The sequence below is a fragment of the Delphinus delphis genome, chromosome 6 (genome assembly GCF_949987515.2).
Source record: "Delphinus delphis chromosome 6, mDelDel1.2, whole genome shotgun sequence".
Taxonomy (NCBI): Eukaryota; Metazoa; Chordata; class Mammalia; order Artiodactyla; family Delphinidae; genus Delphinus; species Delphinus delphis.
In genome coordinates this window covers 95943190-95970170 of record NC_082688.1, presented here as the reverse complement: position 1 = coordinate 95970170, position 26981 = coordinate 95943190, and the positions used below count along the sequence as shown (strand labels likewise).

The following is a 26981-nucleotide window of genomic DNA, read 5'->3' as shown; positions in this document are numbered from 1 at the left end:
TTCTCCATTTCTCAGCATTTGCAAAGGAATCCCAAGCCACATCTCTCCCAGGCCTAATGCTGGGTGTGGGATACAAGAGTAGAAGAGACAGTTTTCTTCCCTTGAGGTACTAGATGTTTTTATCCAATGTGAAGGCTAGCACCAAGAATAACTTACACCAAGAACTTTCTTGTACTTGCCTTGGTTATGTAAATGAGATTATAAGTGTGTCACCCAGGTAACAGGTACATCTTACTCTAGGTAGGAGATGCGCTTTTGTGCGTCTGAAGAAAAGGATATGGCCAGGCTGGTCCTGCCATAGGCAGGCTGGTTTTGTCTCCAAAGCTCTCACAAACCAAGTCACCGAGGGTGATCAGTCAGCCTAAGATCTGACCTGCCTAGCACGTTGTTTTTATTTTTTATATAATTCTGTTTTTAAAGACGCTTTTAATCCCTAGGATACTTCTATTGCTCCAGGAACAAACTTTTTTTTTTTTTTTTTTGCGGTACTTGGGCCTCTCACTGTTGTGGCCTCTCCTGTTGCGGAGCACAGTTTCCGGACGCTCAGGCTCAGCAGCCGTGGCTCACAGGCCTAGCCTCTCCGCGGCATGTGGAATCTTCCCGGACCAGGGCTGAAACCCGTGTCCCCTGCACTGGCAGGTGGATTCTTAACCACTGTGCCACAAGGGAAGCCCTCCAAACTATTTTTAATGATAGTGTCTGGATGGGAAGGACTTAATGTAACTCCAACTAAGATCTCTACAAAAATTTTCCCTGGGATTAAAACATTTTCATAAATTTCAGATAGAAGAATAAATGCCTAAACATTGTCCTTTCTCTCCAAAAAATACAATGCAAAGAAAAACAGTGAAGCAGAACTTAACTTACCAGATAGCAAAGCATACTATGAAGTCACTGTAATCAAGTCACTGTGTTATTACTATAGGAATAGACATAGCAGTGGGACAGAATAAGGGACCCACAAAAAGATCTGAGAATATATGTAAAGTTAGTATGTAATGAAATTCAACTATGTGGGATAAAGTTTGGGTTAGTTACTAAATAGTGTAGGAACAAATGGATATCAATAAGGCAGCATATAAAAATTAAACTTTATCATATATCACATAAAGAATAAATTTCAGACAATCAGACTTAATTTTTAAAAAATTAAAAATAAATAGACAAATAAAACCAATTAAAAATTCTTACAAGAAAATCCATGAGACCATGTATAGGTTATAGAATTTTAGAGACATTCCAAAGCTATAAAGAAATACACAGACCTACTGACCACATACAAATAAAAATATTTATATACTTAACATATATGATATTTAATATAAAATTGATAAATCTGGAAAAAATATATGGACTATGAATGACAAAGGATTATCTATCAAATATAAAACTCTCTTGCAAATTAACAAAAAGTTAAAAAATAAAATAAAAAATAGGGAAAACAGTAAGACTGAACAATGATCAGAAAAGCAAATCCAAATGGACAAGAAACAGGTGAAAAGATTATTTAATTCACCAGTAGTCACATAAACATGAAGTAACAATGAGATATTAGTTCATGTTCCTTGAGCTGGCAAGAGTCTAACAGATGTGGAACATGTGGCTGCCTGAGATGTAATGGAAGGGCTCTATCATACTTTGCTGGTGGGAAGTGTCATGTTATAGCTTTTTGAAAGGCAATCCAACAACATTTACTAAAATTTAAAACTGTTTCAAACTTTCAACCAAGAAATTCTACTTTCCGAACTTTGTCCCATCAAAATGAAAGCCCCCAGTATCTGAAAACACATGTGTAATTGTGAGCTTATAGTTGTAAAAAAGTAGAGATAAAGCAGATGCCTTGGGTAGGAAATGACTAAATAAATAATGGTACACTTTCATAATGGAAAGTGACGTAGAAATTCTAACGTGGAACTATTCCTGATAATTGAAAAGAATTCTTACAAGGTATAGTTGAATTAGAAAATCAAGATGGAGAAAAGCTTATTTAAAATGATTTTTTTTTAAACAGTGCCAAATGTGGAGGCATATAAATTCATAAATACATGTGTGAGTATGAGTGTACTTATCTATACAGGATTCCTTTATAGATCAGTATAATATTACGGACCAAAGAAGGAAGGACAAATGCTAGCTTAGTAACGTCTCAGCTTGATGGAGGGACTAGCCATGTGGAAAGAAGGGAGAAAGAAGGAAGAGGAAACCAATCAAAGAGAAAGACATGGACTTCCCTGGTGGCGCAGTGGTTAAGAATCCGCTTGCCAATGCAGCGGACATGGGTTTGATCCCTGGTCCGGTAAGATCCCACATGCTGTGGAGCAACTAAGCTCGTGTGCCACAACTACTAAGCCTGCACTCTAGAGCCCGAAAGCCATGACTGCTGAGCTCACGTGCCACAACTACTAAAGCCCACATGCTCCGCAACAAGAGAAGCCACTGCAATGAGAAGCCCGTGCACCGCAACGAAGAGTAGCCCCCACTCTCGGCAACTAGAGAAAGTCTGCATGTCAGGAAGAAAGACCCAATGCAGCCAAAAGTAAACGCATAAATTAATTAACTAAAAAAAAAAAAAGACTCTGCATTAAAAAGCTTTATATGATTGTACTTTAACATCTTTGTGAAAGTATTCATCTGTTTCCATACCTATATAAAAATTAAACCAAACATGAACGAAAAAGTACAGTAGGCTCTCTTTATGCCAGGATCTGCATCCTCGTATTCAACCAACCAGGAAAATATTTAGAAAAAATATTCCAGAAAGGTCCAAAAAGCAAAACTTGAGTTTGCCCTGCGCCAGCAACTATTCACATATCATTTGCATTGTATTTACAACTATTTATATGCCATTTACATTGTATTAGGTACTATAAGTAATCTAGAGTCAATTTAAAGTATATGGGAGGATGTGCCTAGGTTATATGCAAATGCTGTGCTATTTTATACAAGGGACTTGAGCATTCTTGGATTACTCCAATCGGGGGGTCCTGGAACCAATCCCCCAAGGATACCTGTACATATGATTTGTACCTTCCCTGCCTTCAGAAGAGGTATATTTCAAAGCTGAATCAATCCAAAAAAATTACAGCTCCCTTTTCTCTTGAACTTGCATATAGACTTTCTTACCATGATGAGGACCTGTGGTTTGTGTTTCTTGGACAAATCAATGATATCCACCCCATTATAACAGAGATTTTCAAAGCAGCCATGAAAGTTTTTATGTGGGAAAGCCACTGATTTTCTATGTCGAGGAATCCCTCCGAAGCTGATCTTAGAAAGAAAAAAATGACATAAATAATATTGTTTAATGATTTTCTGAGTATCTGCCTAAACATGTATGATCAGCAGGTACAGTGACAATTGTCTCAAATCTATTTGGCATTATTTTACCTTATCATGTTAATTTCAAATGAAGCTTCATATGCAGATATACCAATGTTTTATTTATTACATTTAGATAAATAAGTTAAATATCCTTCTTACAATTTGCTGCTCATATGGCTCTGTGTCATTTTTGTTGATGAAGAATGCTGCATCTTTATGTCCATGGTAAACCTTGATTTGTGTGACAATGCAGCCTACTGTGATGATATTCTACTTTATAAACCAGCCTGTAGGATCCTGGTCTTTGCCATGACTCTGATAGGTTAGAATAATAAAGCCATTGATAACATCTTTCAAAACCAGAATCTCCAGCTGGTCTTTGCTGCTGAGGACACGCATACCAAATGAATGATGAAATCTGGCTTGCTGAGAGATGCACTGAGCAGAACTGGCAGAACAAATGCTGCATTTCAGTGTAGGTTAGACACCCATAGGCAACATGCTGCAAATATTGTTAGGCCTTTAAAAATCCCAAGAAACAGTATTCTGAGTTGTGTGCATTTGGCTTTCTGGTCACTTAAAAAATCAGGTTGGAATAGACGGTGATTACTTCTCCAAGTTATCCTAGGTAGCTATTCCTGTTTAGGATTGCCCTAAAACACAGAAATCTCCAAGGTAATATTCCCAGCCAAACACCAGATGGAATACAGAAGAACAGTGCAAACAACTGCATTTAAAAATGTTCCTTGTTTTATTGGTAGCTCTTCAGGTATAGATTTCCTAAACTTAATGACTATTTACTCTCATGTGAAGACTAACATCTGTAAGGGATAAAATGTCTCAATAGCTCAAGCATGCGTCTCCCACTGTGCAATTATCACCCATAGGGAATATTTTACCAGAATTCTGAATTACCAGGAAAGGGAATTTCTCTATGTAGTAGTATTTTCTCTAGAAGTTTACTTCGCATTTAAGTGATAAAATCTGTAATACTTAAAAAGTCATTTTCACACCTTATAATCAAGATCCACATAGCTGGACTCTCCCTTTGCCCGAAAATGATGAGTGTGCGTGTCCACGGTGAAGTTGACATCTGTATCGAGGAGCTCAATGAGGACAGAATGCCAGTGCTGGTCATCCAGCAGGCTGCCCAGCATGAGGGCATCAGGGGAGGGCAGGTTAGCATCTCCTGAAAAGAGAGGAAGGGTAAAGGCACTGTTCCATCCAGTTCAATACCAAGATTTCTACAATATTTTGAAGTTCAGCACTTCTCACAACAGTTACACTTTCCTGACATCATTTTATCCCATGAACTGGTCAGCTGCTTTTATCTTAGTCCTAAATACAATCTTCTTTTGATCTTGAGTAACATATTCTATCTTACTTGTTTTATTATTATTATGCACTGAATTTTCATTTTTCTTGAAAATATTTTCTTCCTAGGACCTCATTCATAAGACTACTTCAAAAATTTATGATAAGCCACTCTTGTCTTTATCATATTATCAGGTTATTTATTGAGCATCTGCTACTGATCTTATACAATTATCAAGCTATAAAACTTTTTACATAAAGGCGTACTCAAGATACACACATGTTGTTCTTAGTATAACTCAGTTGTAGGTGACCGTGTTTCCATTTGCCTGGACAGTTCTGGTCTTCAGAGTAATTATTTATAGGGTCTGCTTTCTTTCTTAAAAGATTTTTTTTTTTAATTTAAAGAAAAGCAGACTGCCACATGCAGTGACTCATTTGGTTGTGACTGGAGTCTTGGAAGCTTGACTACCCTATGTTCTCTTACAAATGGATCTTGAGAGCTTGTTTGGAGGTTCTAGCAGGGGAGCACAGCTACTCGTATAGCCTTGACTGAAGAACGGTCCTTCTCTATCGGGGAAGGTCGTCCTCTTCGACCGAGCCCACAACTTTGGGAGGGATGCACATGGAGCAGTGAGGGTGGAAGGGAACACCTGCCTAGACAGCCAGATCAGCCAAATCAACCCTGGCAATCAATGGGGTGACAGGTGTCACAGCCAGATCGCCCTCACATCCAAAAGGATTCTGGTTTTAAATTAACTACTTAACTGTGAAAAAATTCATTATAAAAAGATACTTTTGTCTAAATAGTATTTCCAAAAACACCACCTTGTAGTTTTTTACCTGAATTAAGGAATAAGATGAGTTTTCCTTTAACTAACTCCAGGGTGATATGTTTACCATTTGGTCCTTCTCTGTGGAGTAGAATCCCATTGTTCTCTCTGGTTTTAAATTTCAAAGAAATAACTTCTTTTGTTGGATTCATGGATTTCTGATTAAATGTGTACAGCAAGGAACTTTTCCCATCAAAATGAACCATCTCAGATCCTACAGTGGAAGACATTAAAAACCGGTCTAAGTATAATGTGGTCTTATTAGTGCATTGAAATGTGTAAGTCAACATACACATACACATACATAGCATATCTCTGGTTTGTTTAATGCAGGGGAAAAAATCTCTACTGCTAATTTTCTCTTGATACTGGTAGTTGATATATCTAAACTCCACTCTTAACCTTTTCTGACATTGTCCCCAAAATGTATCATCTAGAAATACTCTCATTGAATAATTCTAATTGCTCCTGTCTTTTATTGGCCTATTTTCATCCTGTAAATAATAAAGATCAGGAAAAAAGCTGAAGTCCATCTCCCTTGAATAAAGTCTCCTTGCATGTTTAACAATCATTCAACATTTCTGTTTTTCTGAAAAGTTATAATAGTTCTCACACACTGGTAAGAGGTAAAATACCAGTGTCACTCAATGTAAATGGCTTAATTGTTTCTGAACAAGCAGCATTGACTTTTAACAATTTCCACATAAGCAGTCACTTTGATATACTTTTGTCTGTCCATAAAAGACACACATAAAGACACCAGACATACTAAATACTACCCTAAACTCATATTAAAATGTCTTCAGTTAACAGGATGTATTTTTCTCCCAACATTTCGGCCCAGTGACAGCACAAAAGGGCACACCTATTTTGTGTTGTACCCTAAGCATACTATGAAAATTGTTCTGCTGCAGCAGGCCATTGCTACACTGCTGCCATGTTCTTTCGACTTTCTGACAGTGTCCTATCTTTCCAACTATCAAGGTCACTTGCACTCAGTTTATATTAAGTAGTTATATTTTATCATTAGTATAAAAAAGACAGTGAAACCAACTGAAGACAGAACAAGATACACACAAAGTCATTTCTATTACCCAGAAAAATGTCATATTTTTCCTATTTCACAAGTAAAAAGAAAAGACATAATTGTTCTTTAATTAATAATACATTTGTGTCAAAAATAAAGGTCTAAGAGAAAGCCAATAAAATATGAAGCTGACGTCTTTCAAGCCAATGATAGGATGTTGTTTATTTAATTTCACAAAAAGTTGTGACTAATGTATACTTGGACCTGCATTTTATTGAGATTAACTAAAATATTTCCAGAAAACACTTTATGTTCACAACTTAGAAGAATCATCCATTTTATGCAGCTACCTTTTGAAAATTCAGAAGTTTGATTCACATACATAGTGTAAAATATATAAACACTGCACTCTGTCTATAAGTTGTGTAAGCAAATAATTATTCTTCATTGCATAATTAAATAAACATGCCTGATAAAAACATAACTCTGTCAAATTCAAATGATGTCCCTTAGAGTATTAGATGACAAACTAATGAAAACTTGATAATAAAGAATTTAAATGCTTTCACATTTTTGCAGTACAGTTTATGTGCCACTGAAAGGCAATGATAATAATTAAGGCTTATTATTGCAGCTAGCTAATACATTTTTTTCCATAAATGATTTTGCCAGGGTTATTTTGATCGAATAATTTTTGTCCTCATCTTCCCTGTTGCTGTTTTGCTTTGTAATAGTAATATTGATCTTCTTGGGATCAGAATCTCCTGGAGTGTTTGTTAAACACAGATTGCTGGGCACCATCTCAGAGTCTCTGTCTAACCAGGATTGGGGTGGGACCTGAGAATTTGCATTTCTAACAAGTCCCCTAGTGATGTTGATACTGCCTGTCTGTGACTATATTTTGAGAACCACTGCTCTAAGGCACCTAAATTATATTTCCTGGAATATTCCCCTCAAGCAAAATGGAGTAGTGAAAAATTTATTAGGTGATAGAAACGCAAAAGAATGGCCTTAAAAAAACTCTTTTGTCCTAATGTTTTGACTTTCCTTCTAATGTGATCACTAACACTTGTACCTAGAACAATTAACCACATGTGAGTCATCCAATTATATCTTATGAGGCAGATTCAACATGTATTTTGACAGATTTTTTTATAAGCCTCAAGTGACTAAATTATAATATAGATAGGTAGCCAACTGAGTAAAGCAAAACCACTTAAAAATAATGTACTTTGTAACAGTTCTGAGATTTTAACTAAAATCTTAAATGATAATAAACTTAAGCTCAATTCAAGACGTTTAATAGAGATAGATAAAATTCAGGAATTGCTTTTGGAAGTCCGGAATGTTAAGCTTCCCATATCCCTCTGCAGCCTGTTATTGTACAGTCCCAGGAGCTAATTTTTAAAGATTTGTTGAAAAACGAGCTTAAAAACCAAGAGTAGGTGGCAGAGAGCACATGTGCCTGCAAAGCCTAAAGTATTTGCTGGCCAGTCCTTTACAGAAGAAGTTTGCCATCCCCCAATCTGCAGAACCATCCAGTGATGGTTGCTGTGCTTGGTTTCTGATTGTTAAGCAGTAAGAATGAGCTCACAACCAGACATTCTGCAATCTTTCTATGATTGAAAAATCGAAAACCCTATTTTATATAGGAAATCACAAATTTCATTTTTTTTTTGACTTTTGTGTTGCATAATACATTACACTTTGTGGCTATTCTGGAATATATATTTTATAAGGTAAAGAATAGGTCAATACTTCAGATCCTGGTTATATATTTTTTGTATAATATTAAAGATTGGTTTCTATATAGACAGTCTTCCATAGCTTCAAATTCTACTTTGGCAAGCATTTTGCTTTGGCGTAATATCGTTTTGTTATTAAAAGACCATTTTCTTTCCATCCTCCCTCTCCCCCAACCCCAACCCAATTTGCATCCATTCCACAAGTACAGTTTTATTTTCAGTTGATATTGATGTAGCACCTTCTATGTATCACAAACTCTGCTGGATGCTGGGATAAAACATGGCCAGACATGGCCCAGCCTTCCTGGAGCTGATGGTTCTTCCCTCACTTTCTCACTTCTACTGTCGTGAAAAAACACATTGCACCTGTGATATCCTAGTGTCTTATTGTGGGTTGCTAGGAAACTACAGTGACAAGGAAATAGCTTACAGCCTAGGATGGAAGTAGGAGAAAGAAAGGCTCTTCTCTAGTGAAAATGTTTGAAAAGAATGCAAAATATCAAGGTAATCTAGGTATCGTATCATCATACAATACCCTTCACGTAAAATTTACACAGAGTCATCGGGAAGTAGCCAACAATGCTTCAAAAAATGGGCTACACTCTTAATCAAGAAGCCCTCCAGTTAAGCCCACACAATAAATAAGAATATGCATTATCACAAGATGATTTCTAACAGGAATGTTTAGATTGGAAAGTCAATTATAGGCCTCATCATAGAGAATCCATTTTATAAAATGTCATTTACTAACAAATGTTCATAAAGTAACCCGAATATCTGAAAACAAATTGGCAAGTCAGTAAATACAATTTTTAAAAAATTAGCACTATTTTACTCAAACATGATTTGTAAAAGCAATAGATTAAAAAGTGTAAATTAAAAAAATATACTCATATTTTGCGATAGAGAGTATTTTGCTCAGTAGGTCATCAGCAGTGAGCTCTCCAAGTGTGGATGAGGGAGAGCCCCAGATGGCCCCCCTTGAGTTTTTAATCTCCACTGAGTAGAGGCTTCCTTGACCCTCATATCATTGACCACAGAGTGACCTAGAGAAGCCAACTTTCAAATCTCAGAGGTCACTGGTAATGAATGCTAAGGTGACCTTGTTTCTAATGGTCCACTAGCATGAGATTTTTGCTATTGGACTGTTGTAAGAACAAATAAAATTGTATATGTCCATAAATAATCCACCATACTTATTTGAATGAAACCACCAAAATAATGCATTAAACTACCACTTAGCATCATACTTAACTTTTATAAGAAGCCCTCATGAAAAATGTTTTTGTATGTAATTCAACTATTTAAATAATTGGGGTATTTGACACAGAAGCCACTTATTATGCACTGAAATAGGAAGTGATAGTTTCCCCTATTGTAAGTGTACAGAACCTACATTCTAAAAAAGAGTAGGAGGAAATATGATACTTAGTTGAAAGTAGAAAATGTTTTTCCAGTTTTACATGATTTTAATTTATAATCATTAGTTTTATTAACTGAGGCTATATTTTGATAACCACATCACTAACAATATTATTAAAGTAAACCCCACATATACTTGCCAGTTAGGGAAGGAAATCTATTTTACCAGTAGTGAGACTAAATTTGTGCTGATATATTTACAGCCTCTGGATCTGTTCCCACAAAGAGCCCTTCATAACACAGAGTAGTAGCTCAGAGAAAGGACTGTGGAATTGTCCTATAAGGTTTTGAATACTGGTTCTATAGTGGAAAACTTACTTAACCTCTCTGTGCCTCAGTTTCCTCAACTGTAAAAGGATAAAGAAGTCTCTCCCACACAGCACTAATATGATTACTAAACAACTTAATATCTATACAGTGTGTAGAGCAGTGCCTGAAACATGGCAAGTCCACAATGGGCATTAGCTACATGATTATTGTTAGAGCAGTGGGCAAAGAAAAGGAGGTGCAACAGTTAAAACTGCATTGATGACTTCTGCTTCTGACCAAGATGGAGTAACAGGGGCCAGATTTACTCTCTCACTTGAAGCAACCCAAAAAAAAAAAAAAAAAGAAAAGAAGGAAATAACATAAACAATAGTTTTCAAGATATTTGACTTCAAGCAATAAAGGAGAGTGATGTTGCAGAGAAGAGAGACAGACAAGATAAGCCCTACAACTCCTTGGGGCACTGCATTAGAGAGTTTCCATCTCACAGAGCAGGAAGGAGAAACTGGGGCAAAGCCCAGCAGATTCCCTGAGTAGAGGAGACAGAGTCAAGAGCCTGGTAAGAACAAAGCACCTGAAGTCCATAGGCAGAGGTTGGAGAGGAAAGAGATGAACAGAGAGAACACTGGTGATCTGCAACACACCCCTCTTGAGCTTTCAGCAAAGCACTGATCAGTGCATGCAAGTAAGGAAACTCATCAATGCTGGGAAAAGAACCATCTGAAAGGATTAATTGGGAAATAGTGCTAACATGCACATGGGGTTGGGAATAGTGCCCATTCATATCATCCAGACTGGAAACCTCATAGTTCACTGTCCTTGGTTAGAGTACTCAGAAGGTTCTTACCTCAGTAGTGAGCCCTAGACTAAACACTGCTCTGGTGTGAGCGAACAAATTTTAAAAGCAAGAACTAAAAGGATCAAATCCCCTTCAATTCAATGTTTCCTGAACAAAGTTCAAGCATATAAGAATACAAAAATATCCAATAAACTAAAAATCAAAATGTCTGGCATTTAATCGAAAATTTCCAGGCATACAAAAAAGTTGGAAAGTATGACTCATATTGAGGAAAAAAAATCAATTGAAACTTATACAGAATTGACACAGATTATTATTAGCAAAGAAAGACAATAAGGTAGTTATTATAACAGCCATCCATATGTTCAAAAAGTCAAATAGATACACAAAAGATACTAAAATTTGAAAATTTCAATGTCTGAGATGAAAAAATACACTGTATGGGATTACTGGCAGGTTAAACACTGCAGAAGAAGAAATCAGTGAACTTGAAGACAGCAATAGAAATATTCTAAGGAATTAAAAGGGAAAAATAATAATTTAAGAAAATAAATAAAACATCAGTGAGGTGTGTGACAAAACAAAATCAAGTAACCTAATATGTGCTTTAACTCATATATGTGGTAATCGAGTCCTTTAAGAAGAAGAGACGGGGGAGGTTAGAGAAAATATTTTAAGAAACAATGACTGAAACTTTCCAAATCTGATGAAAACTATACAACCACCGATCCAAATAGCCTAAGGAACTCCAAACACAAGAAACAGAATAAAACAAAACCAAAGAACACCAGAAACAAATTGCTCAAAACCTTAAAAGCAGCTAGAGAAAAACAGATATGTCACACTCATAGAAACATAGACACAGATGGCTGTAAATTTCTCACCAGAAGAAAAGCAAGTGAAAAAACAGCAGAGCAGTATTTTGAAAGTACTAAATGGAAAAATGTCACCCTAGAATTCTATATTGAGTGAAAATAATTTACAAAAATGAAGGTGAAATAACAACTTTTTTCAGACATACAAAATTTGAATGAATTTCTCACCAGCAGATCCACACTACAAGCGATATTAAAGGAAGTCTTTGAGGCAGAAGGAAAAGGATACTGGAAATATGGATTAATACAAAGGAATGAAGAATACCAGATTTACAAGGAAATTATCATGTAGATTTTAAATGTCTTTTAAAAATAATTGAAAGGGTGAGACTTCTAAATGGCTGAGTGAGAAGCCTGGCAAATCCTACCTCTCAAAAGCAATGATAAAACTTGAAAAAAAATGTTAAGGATAACAACTAAAGGACACTGGAAACTGACCACAGACATATAACAGATCTAGAAGCATATATTCAAGAAAATCTACTGAACCTTAATAAGGACAGTGGGAATCTGTGTTCTTTCAGCTAGAGGCTGCTCCACCTCCAGCCCCTCGGCACTGAACTTCTACTGTGCTTCTAGGGCTGCGGAGCCAAGCACATGGAAAATTCCTTCACAAGGGACACTGTCAACAACAGCTATCTCCGTGACAAGCAATAAGGGAAGGCCAACATTGCAGCCAGCCTGAGAGTTCAATGCTGTTGGTGGTAAAGCACTGATAGGCTGACCAGCCAGACACTTAACAAATTTAGAGGAATTTGGAGGAATCAAATTTGTACCAGCGGTCAGGGAACACATCCCTGAGGAAGAGATATTTAAGTGGAGACCTGAATGATGGGATGTGGACAGACAGGTGAAAAACTTGGGAAGAAGTATTTCAAGCCAAGTAAACCACTTACGCAAAGAAAAGAGTTTGTTGGGGAGTCTTGAGTTGCATTATGTGGGTGAGTTGAGTTGGAGAGATTTGAAACGACTTAGGGTATAATTTGGAGATAGCATATTCAGAATTTGATATTCTTTAGATGTGTAGGGACACATGTGTCAAAGGTGACTCCCATGTGTCTAGTGTAAGTTCCTGTGAATGATGGAATCATTAGCCAAGACAAGGAAAACTAGAAGAAGAATAGGTTAAGGGGTGGGGTAAGTCAGGTCAAGAAAGAAATTTGAAACTCATTAAGTTTTATGTACTTGTGAAAGAACAATGTTCCTGATAAGAGATTGATTCCGTTTTCTTAATAATTGGTCCTATTGTCCAACTCTGAGGTTTTTCAAACATCACAGGTCATTTCAGGATTAAAATTCTGGTAGCAAATTATAACATTTTAAGTGCCTAGAAGTTATTCCTTTAGACTAATTTAGTTACTATAACCCACTTTGTTTTGCTGCACTTTATTAGATGTGGATTGGTATGTCTTTCAATATTTACTTTCAGCAAAAGCCTTAGATGTATTCCTTTAGATGCAATAATTTGGGAGGTGATTAAAAATAAATCAGTGAGTAATTGTGTAATAACTTTAATTGAAATTAAATAAATTAACATAGCACTAAACAAATGTCTAGTATGTAACAAATTACATACAAAAATATGAGAGGCTGTTCTGTTTCATATGATTTTAGGGTTAATATTATTTTAACTTTAATATTTTTCTACTTAATATCAGATAAAACCATAAGGCTATATTATCAAAGTTTAGCAAAATTTATCGTTTTTACCCTTAGATAAAAATCTATCTTCTATTTATACTTGAACATAAATTGAGAATGAGAAACCTATGCCCAAGTTTGGCTGGTCTACAAAACATAGACATTTCCCCTCACCTGCACTGGCTCCCTAGCACCTGGAGGACAGAAATTGTGCCTTACTCATTTTATTCAGCTGGGGGCCTTGAATGGGGTAAAAGCTCTGTAAACATGTATTGAATTGACTGACACTTTTTCTAATTGAGTTTGAGTATTTTCTACTGTTGCCATAATTGGAATGGATGATACAGATCAGTGTTCTCTCATATGACTAAAGACCATTATTAACTTCCCGAGTTTTTCTTTGTCATGGTGACTATTTCTCCTTTCATCCTATGTTCTTCTGTTCCTATTAATGCATTTTCTAAACTGAAATCTACTTAGAGCAGAACCAGTACTGAACAGAAGGAAGTTCCATATGCAGACTTTTCTCTTGATATTCTCCCTAAATATTTCAAAATACACATTATTTTTATAGAATGTTAACAACAGGTTTATAAATATTGACACATGTTGATGTTGTTATATAAAACCTACATGTTTTTCACTGCAACAGTCTATGTATTCTTTTTTTTTTATTGGAGTATAATTGCTTTACAAAGTTGTGTTAGTTTCTGCTGTACAATGAAGGGAATCAGCTATATGTATACATATATCCTCTCCCTCTTGGACCTCCCTCCCCACCCCCATCCCATCCATCTAGGTCATTACAGAGCACCGAGCTGAGCTCCCTGTGCTATACAGCAGGTTTCCACTATCTATCTATTTTACACATGGTAGTGTATTTATGTCAAACCTAATCTCCCAGTTCATCCCACCCTCACTTTCCCTCCCTGTGTCCACACATCTGTTCTCTACGTCTGTGTGTCTATTCTTGCTCTGCAAAGAGGTTCATCTGTACCACTTTTCTAGATTCCACATATATGCATTAATATGCGATATTTGTTTTTCTCTTTCTTACTTACTTCACTCTGTATGACAGACTCTAGGTCCATCCACATCTCTACAAATGACCCAATTCCATTCCTTTTTATGACTGAGTAATATTCCATTGTATATATGTACCACATCTTCTTTATCCATTCATCTGTCAGTGGACATTTAGGTTGTTTCCATGTCCTGGCTATTGTAAATAGTGCTGCAATGAACACTGGGGTACATGTGACTTTTTGAATTATGGTTTTCTCAGGGTATATGCCCAGTAGTGGGATTGCTGGATCATATGGCAGTTCTATTTTTAGTTTTTTAAGGAACCTTCATACTGTTCTCCACAGTGGCTGTATCAATTTACATTCCCACCAACAGTACAAGAGGGTTCCCTTCTCTCCACACTGTCTCCAGCATTCATTGTTTGTAGATTTTTTGATGATGGCCATTCTGACCAGTGTGAAGTGATACCTTATTGTAGTTTTGATTTGCATTTCTCTAATTATTAGTGATGTTGAACATCTTTTCATGTGCCTCTTGGCCATCTGTAAGACTTCCTTGGAGAAATGTTGAGTTCTTACGCCCATTTTTGGATTAGGTTGTTTGTTTTTTTGATATTGAGCTGCCTGGGCTGTTTGTATATTTTGGAGATTAATCCTTTGTCTGTTACTTAGTTTGCAAATATCTTCTCCCATTCTGAGGGTTGTCTTTTGGTCTTGTTTATGGTTTCCTTTGCTGTGCAAAAGCTTTTAAGTTTAATTAGGCCCCATTTGCTCATTTTTGTTTTTATTTTCATTACTCTAGGATGTGGGTCAAAAAAGATCTTGCTGTGATTTATGTATTCTTTTAAATAAACACAAGATTTTAAAACAGGCAATTATATGTTCTATTCCCTTCTTCTATTCCCTCTTAACCAATTTGATTTTCAATGCCTGATTTGACACAGGACTACAGTGCCACATGGATGACTTGTAGATCCCCATGGGGCTTACCATTCTGTACCTATCTAGTCCAGGTTTCTAATAATTTATGCACTCTTTCTCTCCTTTCTTCCCTATTCCTTTCCTGTCTTCCTTCCTTCCCTCTCGTATTCAAACAATAAACACAATGATAAACATAAAATTACATTACAGTAGTGGGGCTAATACAACACAATATGACAAGGAACACTTGAGAATGACACAGAGCATGAACATGGGGAGACAAATTAGATGGCAGAAAAGAAGGGACAGAAGAGACCCAAAAGATGACTAACAACCTCGTTAAAGAAATGAGGGTAGAACTGGGGATGATTATCCAGATGTGTGGGGCTTCAGATACCTGTGTCAAGGATGTCAACCTGGAATTGGTCAGACAGTATGTAAATGTTGTTGAAAACTTAAGAAAGTGGATGAAAACTCAAAAAGAAACCCTTTTAGAGTGGAATACGAAGGCTAGAATAAGTACATAGGGAATGCTGACATTGGATGGAGGGGACTGCTAGAGAGGGGCAGGGCAATGGAAAGGGAGGAACCCCATGCCAGACACTAGCCTTGGTATGCAGGTCAGCAGGGACTCTAAGAAGACCCCATGCACTCCATTTCTACTCTAGAAATGGGGGAAGGGCTTTTCAGTTAGTGAAAATATATATGCCAAGCCAAGAAGCCATGAAAATCTGCAATTTTTACAGGAATAGTAAATATCATTGTAAATGGAATGTAAAAAGATGAAACTGAAAAGAGAAGTTGCATATAAGAGACATTAAATGCCAAGATAAGCAATTTGGACATTCTCTCACTATCAACAGAGCAGTGGAAATACACATCAAAAAAGATAATAATTATCACTTTGAGCTGTAAACCATATCACACTAAATTACTGCAAAAAATAAAAATGCAAAGTGCTACACTTGAGTAATTATTAATAATAAGAATGAAGACAAAACAGAGCCACTACTATTGAGGAATGTATTTTGTGTTGTTTTACAAATAGTGGTGATTATTTTCTGTTTGCATTTTTATGCTAGGAGTCCCTTATGCCCAACAGCTCGTGTTTGTTGAATTTAGGATGCATGCAGGTTCCATGACAGCTGCACAGCCAACTGACCCTTCAGGGGACCAGATCTTCCTGGTACCGACCTCTAACCCAAGAAAGTAGAGTAATATCTCCTCACGAAGAACGTCAAGTTAACGGCAAATCCCCATCGAAGAGCATGTTCTGCTTTGAAGTCAGTAAACCTCAAGTTGTTTCCAGAGTAATGGGAGAAGGAGATGTTAATTTCATGGGATCAAAGAGAAACTCTAAATATCAGGTGTCCTAGCCATTGCAGCAGTGAGCACACCAACAGATCCCAGAAACAAAAGGATGAAGGTTAATGATCAATGGAAAGAGGGAAAATAGATTCACAGCAATGCAACACCATCTATGCTAAATGTTCCATGGACTCATAAATACTAGAGAGCAGAGGTGGGGTTAGGAAGCAGAGCCAAAGTGGAACAGGTCATTAGGAAGGGGTATGAAACAGAGGCTGAAGGTGACCCTTGAGTATGGGATGGGTGGCTTGGTGAGACTCACCTCCAGAACCACCCATTGTCTGTTGGGTTACCAAAGTGGAAATGATATCACTGCTATTCAACAACTCATGTCCACCCCCATCCCTGTACCATGAGAACACTAAATTCCTGCTCCCACAATTTATATATGCTGTTTCTTCCTACAAGCACCACCTCTGCCTCCTGTCTCACTGCCCATGCCCTCTGCTTTGAAAATCGACTGCTGGAAATGTTCCTTTTCCCACCCAACTGACTGAATGCTCTATTCACCATGCCCCATGTTCATGTTACAATATTTTATATTTGTTTTGTACAATTTTATGACTTCTCATAAAATCCTGACAAAGAAATAAATAATTTTAGAAGCGTCCCCCACATCCAATACAGTTCTCTGCAAATAAATAAATTCATATATGACAAGTGAGGGAATAAAGAAATCAATGTCTGAATAGTATGGTAGTTATGAAAACAAAATTAGGAAAAAAGACTGTTTTAAATCTTAGATTCAATACGTAATAGCTCCAGCGAACTTCTTAATTTCTTCAAGGTTCAGTTTCTTCTTTCTCTGAAGCAGTGAGATTACTACTATACTGAATTCATTTGGTTGGTGTGGGAGATGAATGAGAAAATGTCTGTAGGAGGTAGGATCTGACACATTAAATATCCTGTATACGGTAGATCTTATGGTTACACTTTTCTGCAAAGTTAATGCTCTGATCAGGTACAGAATGAGGTGTGACCAAAACCCCAAGATGTTCCCATCCAATGTATTCTTTGGGTTATTCTCCAGTTTTCTAGAATATTGTTTTTTAAATTAATTTTTTCATTTTGTGTTAATTTAAGAAATACCAATATATTCTGGACCTTCAAAATGGCAGCTGTAGAGTTGATCCCCTATATATTTCACTGAATGCTTTTATGCCCATGTTTATGCTCACATTGGCTGCCAGTTCTTTTATTTTTATCATCAGTGGGGAAGAGGGAAGACATAATACATAAATGATGTTCAAAAGAAGGTTCCACAGTGATGCAAGTAGAGGGAAAAGTGAGTCATCATGGGGAACAAGGAACACGAGGACACCTGCACTCACCTGAATTCCCACAGGAGGATCATCCCAGTGTCAGAAGACAGCACCATCACTCACAATAAGTAACTGCTCTTGATTTGAACTTTGTTCATTTTATGAACTGCCTGCTATGAAACAGATATTCTGCTAAGCTCTGCGAAGCTAAGATTCTAAGGCTCATTTCAGGTCCTCCTCTGAATTCAACCTTAAAATAACTATAATATTATCAAGACTTTCCATAAACCCAGTTCTACACGCACAGGTATTTAAAAGGTTGAAGAAGTCAAGTTCAGTTTTCAATTTGGTGTTTAGAACACATCACTCTGTCATCGATTTCCATCAGGGAATAAACACCACTTACTGTATGCACATCCGTACACTTCAATCCTCATCCCAATCCTGCCCTTGGGATTCCAGGTTAAGGGGAGGAAGCGCAGGAATCTGGCTTCGAAGGGAGGCTGGAGTCTGTAGTGCACCACGCTGTCTGCATTTGTGTTTCCTGGAAAACCCTGGGAGAAAATGGAGAAAGGCGTCAATGTGTCTGCAGAATATCGTCTTCCTGTTGTCACTGCACATGCTAATGAGCAATCAATGGTTCATTTTGTTAAAATGCAAATGATGCTTGCTTTTGAGAAACTCTGCTAACATTTAAGAGGGATGTGACAACCTCTCTTCAATGCCTGGATTAGTGACCATCATCTAAATTTTCCTTATTTGCAGGGTAGTTTAAGTTTCAATGGCAAAATTAAAGCAGCTGTAAACCTGCTACTTTTGAAGGCTTGCTTTTAGAAAGTTACTCATCCCCTAAATCATTTCCTAGCCTCCAAGCAGTCAAGACACTCACAAGCAACCTCACATCCAGGACAATCAAGCACACTGGGAACCTGCAGGTTTTGCGATAAGAATCCTAGATCCAAAAATTTGAGTGCTGGGAGGGAAACTGATCAGTGTTCTAGTTCAAAACCCGTAAGTTATAAATACAAAACTCAAGCCTGAGAAAATGAAAAGATTCTGTGGAGGCAGGACAGCTATTATCCAGCATGGCCAGGACAAGATCCTGGGGCTTCGGATTTCAATCCCTGTGTTCATTGTGTGTTGTCAGGCTGCCCCAAGTCATCAGCATTTAGGGGGTGCTTGGGAGAAACACATCAATGCCACCTGCTACAAGACAGAGGTGTGCTTTCTTAGCCACAGTCATCTGGCTTCATGCTAGAAGGGGTCAGCATGAGAGCAAAGGAACTTGTTATAAGGAGTGTGACTTCTTTTTCATGGTGTTCTTTTTAATGTAAGTATCAGCAAGAAGGGAAAACAAAGAATGCATGATGTTGTTGTACATATAGCATCTTAACAGAAAACGTTGTCCCATCTAAGACCTGACCAGTTTAAGCTCTGAAAACAGAGTAAGGGCTCTCAGGTATGGGTCTCTTCTGAAATCTACTGTCAAATGTAAAAACTATCTAAATTTCACCAATTTTTTGGAACCCACAGTGAAAACATAAAATGTATATTTTGGGATGGGTCACCTTCAAGTTCTGCACTCTTTGATTTCACAAATTTTTATTATCCAGAAGTCAAAGGTGTTCACATAATAGTTCTCCATTATAAATAAATGGAGAAATATAAATAGTTCTCCGTAATAAAATGAGGGAACAAAAGGGGTCGATGCTTTCTCATGCTCACTTGCACTAGAGGGACAAACCCACCTACCTGCCATGCAGTTAATACAAACAGCCAGATATAATTATGCAGCCCAGGAGCAAGACTCTTTAGTTCTACCAAAAATGATGCTTGCCTAGTTATTTAGCTTTGTGAAATGCTGAGCCAGGTTTAACAACCAGACCAAACAAAGCCAGTAATCAAGTTTGTGAATCATGACCACCCGGGAGATTTCCTTGGTATAAATAGATGGAACTAAAAAAACCCAGAAAACTCAAATGTAATGAGAGTGCATGTCCCAGACATTATAAAGAAAGTCGTTAGATTATAAGCCTATAAAATTCCTTACACTAACTCATCAAAATTCCAGGATAGAGTCTTGTTCCTACTTTACACATGAAAATGCTGACTTCCCCAAGGTCACAGAGGTAACAAGATGGAGAAGAATTTTGTGGAAGCTGGTTGCCACAGGTTAACTCTGCATAGGACTGCCTAGGCCACTGTTGAAACTCTGAACCTAGAGTAGAGCTTCTGAGGAAGCACTGGTGGCTCTTCGCTTCCATGGAGGACTTTTCTTCCTATTCCTATGAGCTTCATGTTTTCACTTGTTAGAACAAAGCAAGAGTGGGCCTTTGTTCCCAACATTCTATGCTCAGCCTGCACATTTATGTCTGTTCTAGAAACACCAAAGCAAAATTATATAATCCAAATAATAGATTATGCCACATTTTTAAAAGATAAACATTAGCTTAGTAAAAACTATGAGATTATTTCAGCAATAAGCCCCAAATGTCTGAGTGGCATGCTAGTAGAGATCCCTTCTACTCCAAACTCATTTCATTTAAATTTCTGTATCTTTAAAGAAATGTATCATTTATTTATATTCAAAGGAACTATATAGGACAAAAATAATGTAATTTCTTGAAATTAGAATTAATTAAGATAATCACATAGGTATACATGTATGTATACATAGGTACATACATTTCAAATATTTGATTGTGATTAAAATCACATATAATGAATGTTTTGTGTGCAGATCTCAGAAGTTGTAAAGAGTGTGTTCTTAATCTCCTCTATTCGTATACTATTAACATCGATTATTCTCACCTGAAATATTTCTTGACGCGTACTCTGTCTCAGAAAACAAAGAGTATTCTGTATTAAATTTCATTAAAACAACAAGAGAAATTCCTTTTGCTGTAGGGCATTGTCATCACACCAAGCTGAAGTACAGTTTTCAGAGTTTGTATTCAATAAACAAAATACTTCAGAAAGAAGTAATAATATACAAGGAAAATAAAACAATTTAAGTAGCACTCCTAGGAAATAATTTCATTATGTAGTTTATCCTGAGGTTTACAAGTTTTGTCAGCTACTAAAATAAATATCAATTTTACTTCTTACCTTGAATTACAACCTTAGAATTGCAGCAAATGTAGGAGGCAATGTTCCTCTCCTGACTGTTTATCTGGATGTCTTGGACATTGAACCTTGGATTCAAGACGGGATGCAGAGTCTGACAGATGAGCTCTCTCTACCAAATGCACCAGTAATAACCAAAACACCAGCCACAGCCACAATCACAGCACCCACCACTCCTGGAGCATTTACCTCCAGGTGCGCAGTGCGTGGGTTACATTTCAGACATTATCTCACTTAATTAGTACTCATCTTTAAAGTAGGTTTTACCAAACTGGTTTTGTACACAAGGGAACTGTGACTTGCAGCAGATATTACCAGCTTAAGGCCACGCCCTAGGCAGTGGTGGAGATGGGAAAATGCTGCTTATACCCACATCACCCTGGGGTCCAGTGTAAAGACAGGGAGTGGACATTCTTGAATTCTTCTTTGGAGCACAGAGGCAGTGAAAAGAGCTTACCTGATATTGGCACAACGATTGTGAACACTTGAAAGAAAAGATGATGTAGGTCAACGATTTCACTTTCATTGAACAAGAGAAATGAGTGAGTGCCTCCATGGTGGTGTTTCATTCATTAACCAAGAAGTTTGTTTTAACGCATGAAAAAATGAAGCTCGTAGGAACAGGAAGAAAAGTCCTCCATGGAAGCGAAGAGCCACCAGCGCTTCCTCAGCAGCCCTACTCTAGGTTCAGAGTTTCAACAGTGGCCTAGGCAGTCCTATGCAGAGTTAACCTGTGGCAACCAGCTTCCACAAAATCCTTCTCCATCTTGTTACCTCTGTGACCTTGGGTAAGTCAGCATTTTCATGTGTAAAGTAGGAACAAGACTCTCTATCCTGGAATTTTGATGAGTTAGTGTAAGGAATTTTATAGGCTTATAATCTAACCATTTCCTTTATAGCATTCCTCTGTTAGCTATTACAGAATTAAAAAAGCAAACCAACAAAACTCTTTCCACTATTGATCACCAGAACCACTTTAGCTTGATGTAGACTCAATAGTCAATAGCTTAAGGACATCCCAACTGAACGTTTTATCCACTATTAAGAACAAACATTGTTTGATAAAGTTTTCAGTTTCTACAAGCATGTTTTTTTTTTTTGCGGTACACGGGCCTCTCACTGCTGTGGCCGCTCCCATTGTGGAGCACAGGCTCCGGACACGCAGGCTCAGCGGCCATGGCTCACGGGCCCAGCCGCTCCACGGCATGTGGGATCCTTCCGGACCGGGGCACGAACCCATGTCCCCCACATCGGCAGGTGGACTCCCAACCACTGCGCCACCAGGGAAGCCCTACAAGCATGTTTTTTAGCTACGTGCGAAAGTGACTAGAGTCTGTGGCTTGTGGTCCACTCACATGCTATAAACGTATTTCCAAAATAATTTATTTAGAAATTGATGATGCTGGGCTTCCCTGGTGGCGCAGTGGTTAAGAATCAGCCTGTCAATGCAGGAGACACGGGTTCGAGCCCTGGTCTGGGGAGATCCCACATGCCGCGGAGCAACGAAGTCCGTGAGCCACAACTGCTGAGCCTGCGCGTCTGGAGCCTGTGCTCCACAGCAAGAGAGGCCGCGATAGTCAGAGGCCCGCGCGCCACGATGAAGAGCGGCCCCCACTTGCCGCAACTAGAGAAAGCCCTCGCACAGAAACGAAGACCCAACACAGCCACAAATAAATAAATAAATAGCAAATTAGCATCATACTTAATTCTGAATATTAAAAAAAAAAAGAAATTGAGGATGCTTCTGAAAAGCTGCCAAGTCCTCATTTAGCTTGTTTAGCCATCACATCAGTGGCATCTAAACAATCATGAGAAAGGATCGGTACGAGGCTCGTGTAGGGCCATGGTTTCTGGTGTAATGTTGAGTCATCACAATGCTGTACTGAACGACCTTCAGGATGCCTATAATGCATTTATCAGTTTAAGGTTGAAGTATTTGTGACTTAAGAAAGACTTTCACATCAATTCTTTACTTCAATATGTGAGAGGCACTGCTTATAGCAATAGGTCTCAATGCATTAAAAATAAATGAGGATTGTCTCTACTCTCTGTCACCAGGAAATCAGGGATTCATAATTCAAGCACACTGTTAAGAGTATTTTACCACCTCTGAGGTAAGGGGTAGGATGTTGTTGGGATTCAAAAGGCACACAGAAATCCCCAAGTTCTAATTCTGGCCTTTTTAATTGCTGGACCGTGAAGATCTTAGACAAAACATTTTACCTTCCCAACTCTCAGCTTCTTCATGAGTAATGTGGGAACAGTAATAAGTATTATTGTTAAAAATAGTAATACTCTGTTCCTGTTATTTCCAGAGGTTCACAGACCATGAAAAAGTATACTAAAATTACTTCCTATAATCAGACAATGAAAAAGTTGTACTAAATTGCTTTAAAGCAAATGGTCTTGTTAATTATTTTTAATATTTTCTTGAACTGCAAAATACTACAACATTTATACATGAATAAAATTGAGGAAAGTATCCTTTCACTTTAGTTTTATCGAGTGAACTAAAAATTCAGTAACACGGTTTGTGATGCCAAATATGTGACCTTGTTACAGGGAAGAATCAAATCTGACTACATGTTGAATCTGCTTCTTTTACTTTAACCTTTGCTTCCTGTTGCTTTTGTTCACTAAAAGGATATTGTCTATACATAATGGCCTGCCTCGGGGAACCCTGCCCCTCTGCCTGAATGTTAAACCAAAGTGCCTTTGTTCAGGGAAACATCTGGACTCTGTCCACCTGTGGATGGCTGCAAGAAAGAAGAAATTAACACATCCCCTCCCCGAGGCCGGCCATTCCAGGGGATATTTGCAGAACTTATGGCCTTTTTACTTTACTTCCTCATCTCCTCCCCCTCTCTGTGCTATAAAAGAAACTGGCATCCAAACCCCGGTAAGATGGTTATTTTGAGACCTTAGTCTGCCATCTTCTCTGTCTGCTGGCTTTCCGAATAAAGTCGTATTCTTTCCCTCAATACGTCATCTCTGATTTATTGGCCTGGTGTGCAGTGAGCAGAACGAACTTGGACTCGGTAACAACCTCAGTTTATCCAGATGCGGGTGCTTTGTACCAGGTGAACACTAAAGTTTTCCCTTGTGTAGATAAGTTTACCTCAACACGTTCCAGAAGGTAAAAGAATAATCTCTCCTTCGGCTTGATTAATGTAAGCAAACATCTACCTAAAGTGCACTTAAAATATTTGCTTTCCAGACATTTATGTAATATATTCTGCCATGAAAATCTCAAGTTGTGGTCAATGTGTTGGAAAAAGTATGCACTTAACCAGTATTTCCAGTTTTGGTTTATGGCCTCTTGGTGGAAGCAAATCATGAGAGTCAAAAGCAGAGACAACCATCTCTGTGTGTCCCACCACCTTCTCCTACAGCAAGAGGGAACCCACCTGCCCCATGGCTGAGCACAACTACACCACACAGGAACTCATAGCGCCTGGCCCTGAAATAATCCAAAACCCAGGGCCAATGCAGATATGTGAAACTGGGTCCTAAATGCTGCTTTTAATTGACATGCTTTTGTTATCTGTATTGTTTAGACAGCTGCAACGTAAGAAATAGTATTAAAATCAAGTATTTTTCAAACACGTTGCTAAAGTTATAGGCTTTTACTTTTTTTTTTTTTTCCCTCCTGCTTGAAATATTATTAATCTAGGATGGAAGACAGCTCACCCTTCCTATGCAGCAAAAGTACAGCTCAAGTTTCTCAATACTCTTTCCTTCCCAATCTTTCTAAATGATCAGGAAGAAAACATTTTAGAAGACATATGGGAACATATCTTTTGCTGGCAAAGATGTTGAAAACAGAGAAAAAGTCAGAAAAAAGTTACGTCCGATGACATCAAGACCATATTTTGAAATTGTTACCGACCAGGGTTCTTGGCGTCCTTAAACTATAAAAATTGATCAAAGGCCAGACAAGAAATTCAGGCAAGGCTTTATTGGGGCCCCTGCTGCAGCAGGGCAGAGCGCAAACAAATAACAGGTTCCTTTGTTTGCTTGCTCCCTAAGGGGGGGCGAGCTTGTTCCTTATATGGCAGTGGTCCCCAAACCTTTTTGGCACCAGGGACCAGTTTCATGGAAGACCATTTTTCCATGGGCCGGCAGGGGGTGGGGTGGGGGGATGTTTCAGGTGGTAATGTGAGTGATGGGGGGCAGCAGATGAAGCTTTACTTGCTCCTCTGCCACTCACCTCCTGCTGTGCAGCCTGATTCCTAACAGGCTGAGGCCTTGGGGGTGGGGACCCCTGTTATATGGCATGAGGGTAGGGGTGTGTCCAGGGGTCGGGCCAGAAGGGTGGCTTAGATGGTTTGCCCACCCCTTAGGTGGTGTTGTGTGCAGGGGGCACATGCAGTACCCTGCTTTTGCTCTGGGCTCTTCAAAAGTGGCAGTTGGGTTTTTTGGTCTCTTTGTATCTTTTGTCCAGAATTTGCCCCCAATGAGATGCACATAGTTACTTTTAGTTCTATATAGTTTCTTTGTATTTTGTTGCTCGAGGAGAGGTGTGTCGAGGTGCAAGCACTGCAGCACTGCAGCAAAGGGCTCCAGGTCCCAGCAAAGGGTCCCAGGTCCCAGCCTGTCTCAAAATCAATATATGGCTGTTGAAAACAATACTAGAACACTGCAAATAAAAGTATGTTATTTGATACATGGCACAAATTGAGTTCTGACAAATGAATTGGCTTCTAAACTTCAAGCGTAACACAAAAGAAGAAAATGAAGTATGGTTAGTGTTATAAGGAGTGCCTCAAATGAGTGTTGGGTAGTGGGCATATTCTATTAGCAGCTTCAAGGAATTAAATAAATTAATGAAATTAAAGGAATTAAAGTATTTAACTGTGAGTCTAGACTGTTTTAGGAATACTGGGAGAATAGCACTAACCCAGTGGCCTCCTGTATATGTTGAAAATAGTAATATGCAAATTGGGTGATTTGTACAAAATTTAGGAAGATTTCTCATTAAGAAGTTCCATTGACTTAAGGTGATACCAATGTGTGTTTAGTTCAACATTAAAGTACTTCAAATGGTAGGGAATTCCTTTAACCTACAGTTATGTTGAAGCCCTAACCCTAATTACCTCAGAATGTGACTGTATTTGAAGAAAGGGTCTTTAAAGAGGTGATTAAGGTAAAAGGAGGCCATTAGGGTGGGTCCTAATCCAATCTGACTGGTGTCCTTATTAGAAGAGGAAATCTGGACACAGAGAGGCACCAGGGAAGTGTGCACACAGAGGAAAGACCATGTGAGGACACAGCAAGAAGACAGTCATTTGTCAGCCAGGGAGAGAGGCCTCAGAAGAATCTAACCCTGCCAACACCTCGATCTGGGACTTCTAGCCACCAGAACTGTGAGAAAATACATTTCTGTTGTTTAACCATCTGAATGTGGCATTTTGTTACCGCAGCTCGAGGAAAATAATACTCTTAGCTTCTGGATTGGCCTGTGGTGGCCTTGCTGAGTGACTTGGATCAGTGAGTCCCTTATGGCTCTAAAGAGCCACAATCCATTATACTCATGACCCTCAGGGTCTCACAAGGTTTGTATGCTAGGTGGGTGCCACGTTTGCTACCGCTCTCTAAGTCTGCCTTATTTCCAAAGTAGTTTAAATTTCTCCTCAGACCATCACTGACCAGTCTAGTTCTGGCAAGCAGAAGGCACTCTCAGTGGCATTGTTGAAATTCAGGAGTTTTTCAAGTTTAATTGTGTCTGCCAGTTGAATTCCCGGAAGAGTATGTGTCTGAGAAGGACAATGATGGTGACTCCTAGCTAACTCAGACCATCCTTAACCACATTCCACACTGTCCGTGCCTAACAGACACTTGTTAATTGACTCAATTTTCAGGGCCAGTTGGTCATTTCTAGGCCTTTCCATTCTTTCTAGTGCTGGCTCCTTGTTTTTTCCTATAGAGAGGGCCAGTTCAGAGGTGTCCTCTATGAGTCATCACTCTTAAGGACTCAGGGAAATTACACTGAGTTCTTATTTTTGAAATGTGGCATCACTTATTTCTGAAATATG

At 38.2% G+C, this 26981-nt stretch overlaps 1 protein-coding gene across 3 annotated transcripts in view; it reads right to left on the bottom strand.

The window, feature by feature from the left end:
* The window catches only part of LOC132426755 (contactin-associated protein-like 3), a 187730-nt gene that overhangs the window by 81645 nt on the left and 79104 nt on the right, over positions 1-26981 (bottom strand). For all 3 annotated transcript variants that reach the window (XM_060013541.1, XM_060013543.1, XM_060013542.1), the window contains 4 exons: positions 18227-18374; positions 5479-5682; positions 4335-4510; positions 3124-3267 (listed from right to left, as the gene is read on the bottom strand). In XM_060013541.1, coding sequence (XP_059869524.1) covers positions 3124-3267; positions 4335-4510; positions 5479-5682; positions 18227-18374 — 672 coding nt within the window. The remainder of the gene's footprint in view (positions 1-3123; positions 3268-4334; positions 4511-5478; positions 5683-18226; positions 18375-26981) is intronic.